This window comes from Pterocles gutturalis, unplaced genomic scaffold (assembly GCF_000699245.1).
Source record: "Pterocles gutturalis isolate BGI_N339 unplaced genomic scaffold, ASM69924v1 scaffold30592, whole genome shotgun sequence".
Lineage (NCBI taxonomy): Eukaryota > Metazoa > Chordata > Aves > Pterocliformes > Pteroclidae > Pterocles > Pterocles gutturalis.
The window spans coordinates 4,497-13,099 of NW_010111138.1; the positions used below are offsets into that span (position 1 = coordinate 4,497).

Consider the following 8,603-nt stretch of genomic DNA (forward strand, 5'->3'; position numbering starts at 1 on the left):
CCTGCTCTGCCTCTACAGCTGCCAGTGGATCACCACCAAGAAGGAGAAGAGGAAGGGCCTGAGAACCACTAAGGTGATAACCATGAGTGATGCTGAGCTGGGGCTGGCCAGCCCCTGCGTGGAGAGCTCAGAGTGATGGCTGGGGTGGGGAAGGGCTCTGGCTGTGGGGCTCAGCCCAGACATTGGGCTTGCTGACGCTTTGCTGCTGGTCCTGCTCCCCAGGGCTGAGCCCCAAGAGAGGTGGGGTGCTACCTGGCACCCTCTCTGTCCAGGGACTGCCCTAGCCTGGAGCAGTAAGAAGGTGAGAGGGTGAGTTGTCTGTTCCTGCTGGGTGACAAGAAGGGTAGAGCAGCACACTGGCAGCAGTGAGGCTGAGCTGTGGCTGTTCCCTGCCCAGCTGAGCACGTGTCTGTGGCAGGGCTTGTGCGTGCCTGGAGCAAGGCACTGCACTCCCCAAGGGCTGAGCATGGCAGTCAGGTCCTGGGGCGCTGAGTGCCCAGCCAGACGCATGGGATGCAGAGTTCCTGAGCTGGGTGCGGCCCCTGCCAATAGGGTGCTGGAAGGGGGTGTCCCTGGCAATTTGTAACCTGGGAGGGGTGAGGCCCTGGGATTCTCTGAGGTCTCTAACTCCCATGGGAGCGGCTGTGCCGCAGCTTGTCCCATCTTGCCTGGAATGTGCAAGCTGGCCCGGGCTGCCAGGTGTCCCGCTCAGCACCTGTGGCAACCCTGACCTCCTCATGTATATGGGGCTGGGAGCTGGAGACCCTGAAGCTGGACCTGGCTTCACCTGAGCAAGCAGGAGCAGTCTGCAGGCTCACTGCTGCAATAGCAGCTCTGAGGCACAGCACCCCTATCCAGCCAGCCCACAGATCCCTCAGATAGATGGGAACAGGACTTGACTCCCTGCCCCTTCCTGTGTCCAAAGTCCCAGCCTGCTCCCAGTGGCTGCTGCATGGGAAAGGAGGCAGTCCTGCTACAGGGGCTGCCCTCCCCAGCCTGCCCTAAGCAGCTTTTTAGCTTCTTGTAGGAGATACTGGTCCATTTTCCTGTAGCATGGGTTCAGCCAAAAGAGCTCTCCTAGTGAGCTCTGTTCCCTCTCCATAGGGCAGCTCAGTGCCTGGACCCATGAGGCCAGTGCCTGCTGTGACCCCCTGGGCACCCTGCTGCAGGCTGGGTGCTCCCCAGGGGTCTCAGCAGCCTGGGCAGGGGCTAGGTGCCCTGCAGGTGTGTGCATAGCTGTCATCTCTGGCTTTCAGTGCGACTGCAGCTGGTTTCTTTTCCTCTTCTGCGTCTTCCTCTTCACACTGGTGTGGCTCTACTTTGCCATCATCATTCTCAATGATTTCCACAACTTCAATGAGTAAGTAGGATCCCAACATCCAGCCTTGCTCCTCATATACTCCCTGCCCCTCTGACTGTCCCCTTTGCTGGCAGGTTCATCTTCAAGCAGAGGAAGCTGTGGCTAGACTGGTCCCTGGTCCTGCTCATAGCTACGTCTGTGCTGATCACTTACTCAGCTGTACTGTTGGTGAGCCCCGCTGATCCTGCCTGGGCTAGAGTGGGTATGGAGCTGTGCAGAGCCAGGTGGAGCCCACAGCATCCAGCCTGCTGGAGCTGTGTCAGCCTGAGCATGGCCAGAGACCTTGCCTGTGTCAAGGGGCCAGAGCTCCTGTGGCTGAGTCCTGTGCCCTGTGGCTGAGGTATGTGGTACAACCCAGCTATGATGTCTCCTTGTTCTTCTCACAGGTCCTTGCTTTGTGCTTGCAGCTCTGTGGCCAGCCCTTGAAGCTACACTGGCTGCACAAGGTGAGAGACTGGGGGTGCAGGGAAGTGGTGCTTGCCTAGCTGCCCTTGCACCTTGGGAAGCTGCTGCCATCCTACTAGGGCTGTGTAAAGCTGCTGTGACACCACTGAGTGGCTGTGTGTCCCTTATGAGCTGGGCTGCAGCTGTTAGTCCCCCAGCCACACGTTTCTGGGATGGGAATATTCCCCTTGCTCAAAGCAGGGGGTACAGAGCTCAGCTGCAAATCCAAAAGGGGGAAGTAGGTTCTCAGGACTTGCAGGAGCTCAGGAGGAAGGGGTGAGGAGGACTCTGCTTGCCCTGCTAGGGCAGAGCCCTGCTGGCCTGCAGGATGCTGTGTGCTCTCCTAACTGCCCTGTGCCCTGCCCCACAGACCCTGCTGATCTTAATTGCACTGGTGGTGGCTGCAGCCTTCACAGGCCTGGGAATAAAGTGGGCGGAGGAGTGGAGAAGTGCAAGTATCTCCCTGCAGGTGAGTCACCTCGATACCAGAGACTCCCTCACCGTACCCTGTACCTGGCCTGTGGGGATGAGCTGAAGGGTGGTGATTGGAGCCCCCAGCATGGCTGTGTGCCATGGGGGTTAAGTCTCTGCCCTTGACTTCTGCTGCCTGGCCAGGCAAGGTGTTCCTCCTGCTCTTGCAGTCCTGCCTGTAGCAGCTGCAGTCAGGGTGATGAGCGGTGGCTGGACCAGAGCGAGGAGTCTGTTCAGTCCCACGAGGAGCCTGTCCTTCCCTCCCTGGCACTGTGCTTCTACCAGCAGTGCCGACTGCAGTGGTAGATCCCCAGCCTTAGAGCGTGTGGATTTTGGGGGCAGAGGCTGGGCTGGTGCCAGCTGACGCCCTGCCTTTGCTTCCCCAGGCAACAGGTCCCTTCCTGCACATTGGAATCGTGGGGGGAATGACGCTCCTCGCCTGGCCCCTGGCCAGCTTCATCTACCGTACCCGCAACACAGGTAATCCTCCTCCAAGGTCTCCACCTCCCCCCTCAGCTGGAGCCCTGCTTCCTACCACCCAACTGAGCTGCACTAGTGGCAGAGTGGTGCACAGAGAGCATTGGTGCAGTGGGAACATGTCCCCAAGACTCAGTCTGGTAGTAACGCCTGCTCTTGGCTGCTGCTTTTCACACCCAGCCCTTGGTACAGCTTCAGTCCTTGCTGGTTTGCAGCTGAAGGAGAGGGCTATGGATGGCAGACTGAGTCCTGCAGAAGTGCTGGGTTGGGTTGCAAGGACATGTAGTCGGCCAAGACTAAATCTGCAGTATTCCTGAGGCTGGGGATGCAGTGCCTGACCTAGAGCAACCATTAGTTAATGCCAGGTGAAGCAGTCTTGACTTATTCCTAACAGCCTGCAAAATACTTCCTCTGCACCTCACCCCTCTATCTTCTCTGTCTCTGCATGCAGGTGTTAAGGTGTTTCTGCTGCTTGTGTACTGCACCGCAATGATCACACTGTATCTGTCTCCCCTGAGAATCAGCTCCCCTTGCATCATGGAGGAGAACCAACTGCCCCCCAAGCCAGCCCTGTTTGGCCACCGAGGAGCCCCCATGGTGAGTGACTAGCACTGGCAGCATTCTGGCACAGAGGTCTGGGTGGAGAGGCAGCCTGCTCTGCCCATGAAAGCCAGGTTGTGCCTGGCCATGGGCAACAGCATCAGACCATTCTGGGGGGGGTCCCCACACCAGCCAGGGCAGCACAGGGCTGGAGGATGGGTGAGCACAGGGTGAGCAGGGTGGGTGCAGCAGACGCAGGGCAGAGCTGCTTGCTGAGCACTGCTGGACCAGGAGCAGGTGACTCTCAACAGAAAGCCTGCCTGTGTAGTATGGGCTCAGAAGCATGGACTAGGCAGGCTCCAGCTGTCTGCACCCAGCCCTTTTCCATCCCCCTGCCAGGGTCTCCCCAGTCTCGTTGTGGTTGCCCTAGAGCCCAGCAAAGCTGCTGGGTGCAGACAGACAGGGTGCCTGACTCCTGCACCCTCTTGCACATGCCCTCTGCAGTAACACTGTTCCTTTTCCAGCTAGCTCCTGAAAACACCCTCATGTCACTGCACAAGGCGGTGGACTGTGATGTGCAAGTCTTTGAAACAGACGTCATGGTGAGGTAAAGGGGCAGCAGGGACTCAGAGGGAGGAAAGGGCCTGTGTACCCTGGGATGTCACCTCCCACATGGGGCATTCTGGAACACACCTGGAGGACTGATATAGCCTGCATTTGGAAGCAGCCCTGTTCAGAGGGCTCTGCCAGTCCCACCTTCCCAGTATGGGACTGGCTCCAGCCTGGTGTCCCAGCGATCTGGGAGAGGTACTGGGTTTCTATCCTCCCCACACAGGTTGCCTTGCAGGCATTAGGAGGGAGGCACCATCAGGGGAGGGGCACTGCTTGGAAAATAGACCCTGTCTCAAGTTAATCTCATGCAATTCTGCTATGGGGACAGCTGTTGCAGTGAGCAGTGAACTACTTGGTTCTGGGCTTGGTCTCTAGGTGCTCGCTGCTTTCTGGACACTCACCTTTTTGTAGAGGACCACAAGTAGGCATAAGGGTGGGGGTTACCCTAGCAGGGTGGCTGGGAGGGGGCAAAAATGCTGGGACAGGGATAGGAGACAAACAACTTACAATACAGAGCTTCCCTCTTTGCTCCTTTGCCAGTGCTGACGGGGTCCCATTCCTCATGCATGATGAGGAACTCACCAGGACCACCAACGTGCAGGCTGTGTTCCCCGAGAGGGCTGCCCTGAACAGCACCGCCTTCAACTGGACAGACCTCCAGCAGCTGGATGCTGGCAGCTGGTTCCTGGAGGTCAGGATGCATCTGGGGTGGCTGGTCAGGGTGGGTGCATTTGTGGGTGAAGCATGAGCTCTTCCCTGAGGAAGGTTCCCTCTGCAGTGCTGGTCCTGGCAGATACCTGGACATGGTGCAGAAGCACTTCCATTCCTGCACAAATCCCTTGGGTGCAGTTACACCCCAAGCTGGGGTTTGTTCTGACTCCTCAGCTGAGTCATGGAGGAGGCTGGTTTGGGGGGAGATAGCTCGTGCATTTGCTCTGAGCTGCACAGCCTGCCTGGACTTGGAGGCAGCTGTGGTAAGTCTTTTCCCAAAAGGTGACTAACCAATTCCTGAGCTGCTCTGAATGCCCACAGGTGTTGGGGCTGCTTGAACTGTGCTGTTAGTACGGAGAAGGGTAAAGGTGCCCCATGGATGTGCAGCGGAAGGATCCCTGTGCCTGTCTGCACTGGAGAGCATGTGGGAGAGGCCAGTGTAGGAAACTGAGAGCCAGAGACAGACACCAGTTTGGGAGGTGGAAGCTGGGGAGGTCTGCCTATGACGGCTAACTGTTCCTCAACCTTGCAGCGGAGGCCGTTTCATACTGTGCAGAGTCTTTCTGCTGGTGATCGCTACCAGGCAACCAAACAGAGGATCCCATCCCTGGAGCAGGCGCTAGAGGCAGCCAAGCAGAACAATATCTCCATCATGTTCGACCTCCGGCCTGAGAACCACAGTGACTACCAGAGCTTTGTCAATGCCACCCTGGAAGTGATCTTACAGTCAGGCATCCCACTACAGCAGGTAAGCTGGCCACCACGCCACCACTGCTGGGCCCTACTGTCGCAGCCCTGCCATAGTGGGAGGTGCCCTGACAACCCCACTGAGTGTCCCTGCAACCCCGTACACCACATCCCCATATGTGATCCCTGCTGGGGAACCCTGTCCAGGCGTGGGGTTCTCTAGCTGGGAGAAGTTGCCAATAAATAAGGGTTAATGCCTACAGCTTCAGACCCCTCCAAATGCTGTGGTTCCCTAGCAGTGGCCACCCTGATATGTAAACAGTGACTCAGTCTAGGGAGGGGACCAACAGTGCTACCAAGAGCAAGAAAACAATGCTCAGGCTTCCACCTCCCCACGCTGTGCCACACCTCTCCCTGCAGCTCTTGGACTCCTGCTGCAACCTCCTGTGTTGCCTTTGCACTTCATCCAACCTCTACAGCACAGGACACGTGTGCCCTTGGGGGGCTAATTAGCACCTAAATCACTTTCCTTTCTTGGCTTTTTGGGAATGCTGAGCAGGAGGGGCCACAGCAATGACTTGTACTGTAGTGCTGATCCAAGTTGCATTCTTGCTGCAGAGCTGGGGCCAAACGGATGCACTGCTTGATTCATTCAAGGACCCACAAAGGCCATAATTGCTGCAGCTTTCTTAGTATGGAACTGCTTTCTCCCCTCAGTGGGGTCTGTTGTGCTTACTTCTCAGCTGAGGCAAGCTCTTAAGAGGCTGTCCTGGTTGAGATCCTCATGGAGGAGCTAAGCATGCAAGAGGGGGGCAGGAAGCAGCTGTCAGAGCAGGCCATGTGTGCCTGGACCTGCAAGGAAATATCAGAAAAGACAGAGAGAGCTCTCTGAAGCACCTCTCCTCTGCATGTGCTCCCTGGCTCTTGCCTAGGTCCTCTGGCTGCCAGATGGGTTCAGGGAACAGGTCAAACAGCAAGCCCCAGGCGTTCAGCAAGTTTACGGCCGGAAGAGACTCCAGAATGAGAAGGAGCCACTGCTGCATGTTAATCTGCCCTACCAGGACATGAGCTCTGAGGAGATCAGGTGAGAGCCCTGTGCCCAAGGCCTGGGAGCTGTGGGCTACGGGGCCTGGGCACTGTCCCAGCTCTGTCCCAGGAGCCAGCACAGGTGAGGGCCAGCTGAGGCTGAGCGCTGGTGCTCTTCTGGGAAGGGTAGGGTGTGTGCTACAGCCTTGCGGACAAGCATGCCTTGTCAGGCTGGGCCAGTGCAGGGGATGGAGCTGACTGCTGGCCTCTGCCTCGCCAGCAAATCTGCCCTGGGTCTGTCTCTCCAGACAGCTGCTGCATGTGGCTGCAAATGCTGGATCGCATCCCAAATATACAGTCCTCTCTGGCTGTACACTGAGTGTGCCAGCACCCTACTGTCTGCAGCTCTGACCACAGCTCTCCCTGTGCAGACAGTACCGCCAGGACAACATCTCTGTCAACTTGTACGTGGTGAACCAGCCCTGGCTCTTCTCTGTGCTGTGGTGTTCTGGGGTCAGCTCTGTTACCACCAATGCCTGCCAGGTGCTGAAGGAGATGAAACACCCCATCTGGTTGCTCGTAAGTGACCCCTCCATCCTTCACCCTGGACCCCAGACACTTGTGGTTCCCTTTCTGCAGCAGCACCGGGCAGCCAGCTGCCTGGAGGGTGGCTTTTTCTCAGTGCTGTGCTGGCATGGGAACCTGTGACCCTGCAGAAGGGACTGCTGGCACAGCAGGTTGGTCTGTGCCACCAGCACACCATCCCTGGCTGGTGTTCATGGCTTGTCTTCTTGCCTTGCAGCCCAGCAGCACGTACCTCATGATCTGGATTGTTGTAGACTGCGCTTCCTTCCTTGCCATCCTCTGGGCCTTCGTCTTGCTGAAGTACGTTTGATCCCTTTCCCCCTCCCGGGCCAGGTCTGTTGGGGGAGGCTGGTACATACCCAAACCTGATGCCACCCCTTTCTGTACTCACATCCTGGAGGATCCTCTCCTATCTGGCTAAGTGAAACAGCAGTGTCTGGAGACAGCTTTTATCACTAGGCTGCAGCTAAAAAGCTGGTTTGACCCTTTCTTGAGCTGCTGGGTGCCTTAGTTCACACTTACTATCTCGTGCTGCACTCCAGGGCTTGGTGGGCTGAGGCTAGGGGACCTTGGCCCTGCTCCTTTACCAGTGCTGCAGGAGCAGATCCCTGTGGGACTGTGTGTCCTGTGGAGCCCCGCAGTTTCCAGATGGGAGCTTGGGGGAGAGAAGGGGGAGGCCAGACTGACATGCTAACATCTATCCTATTCCATCTCCTAGGAAATGCTCCCAAAGAAGGTGGCCAGCAGGTGAGTGTGCACAGATGTGAGCTCCCCTCCCTCAGAGCCAGGCTGTGCCTGCGGGACTCTCCCTGGCAGGCAGGCACCTTTCTCCAGCCAAACATGACAGAGCAGTTTGGGATGGCTGGGAAGGGGAGGTGGGAAGGGAATCACCACCCAGGGAGTTCCTGTCCTGCCTTTAACAGCTCTGTGGTACAGCACTGGGGAATCCCACGTTCCCCAAGTCTCTTCAAACCTGCTTTTCAGGCTGCTCTGCCTGTTGCTGTGCAATAGTGGCTGCCTGCAATGACTGTTCTTTCTCTGTCTCCCTAGAGCCCGAGGCAGATGTGCTGCTCACAAAGATCAACAGCTTGATGCAAGAGTGACCCCTCCGGCCTGCATCAGCCATGGGGACGGGCAGCCAGAGCTCAAGTGGGAAACACTCCTCAGGCCAGCTTCGAGGCTCCTTTCCTTTGCAGACTCCTTCCTGAGCTTCCCATCCCCTGAAGCCTTTCTGGCTCCTTGTGTGGTGCACAACTGCCCTCAGCTGTAAAGTCCTGGAACTGGGTTCCCAGTTCCCACTGGCAGTGAGGAACTAGAGCCTTTGCATGGGTTTCTTGGGGCTGGCTTGTGCCTGGGGGCTGAGTACTTATCCAGTGGTGCTGGGGCTAAGACCTCTGCCCTGGGGTTTGGAGACTAGTGGGGATTTGAGTCGTCTGGTACAGGGGAAGGGCAGCCTCTGCCTGCCATCAGCACCTCTGCAGGCAGTGATGGGAAACCTTGTTCAAAGTGCTGCTGCTGTGAGGGCTGACCTGCCCCATGGCCTGAGGAATAGGAAGGAGGGTGTGGGGGGGTGGCTTTTCACAAGATGGAGGAGGAGCTGAGGTCTTCCCACCCCCATGCTGGACACAAGCCCTGAAACTGCTACTGCTGGCTTCATGCTTGCAGGCCAGAGTGCTGGCACCCCATGCAG

At 57.5% G+C, this 8,603-nt stretch overlaps 1 protein-coding gene across 1 annotated transcript; it reads left to right on the forward strand.

Annotated features, from left to right (window-relative positions):
- Positions 1–7: 7 nt before the first annotated feature.
- GDPD2 (glycerophosphodiester phosphodiesterase domain containing 2) lies at positions 8–8,016 on the forward strand (the record flags this gene model as incomplete). The annotated part of the gene is made up of 15 exons (XM_010073649.1): positions 8–73; positions 1,257–1,360; positions 1,435–1,528; positions 1,747–1,806; positions 2,175–2,273; positions 2,662–2,755; positions 3,204–3,349; positions 3,817–3,899; positions 4,445–4,595; positions 5,148–5,363; positions 6,235–6,386; positions 6,760–6,907; positions 7,131–7,213; positions 7,632–7,660; positions 7,964–8,016. Coding segments are annotated over 15 exons (1,578 nt in total), but the record flags the coding sequence as incomplete, so codon positions are not given.
- Positions 8,017–8,603: the final 587 nt, after the last annotated feature.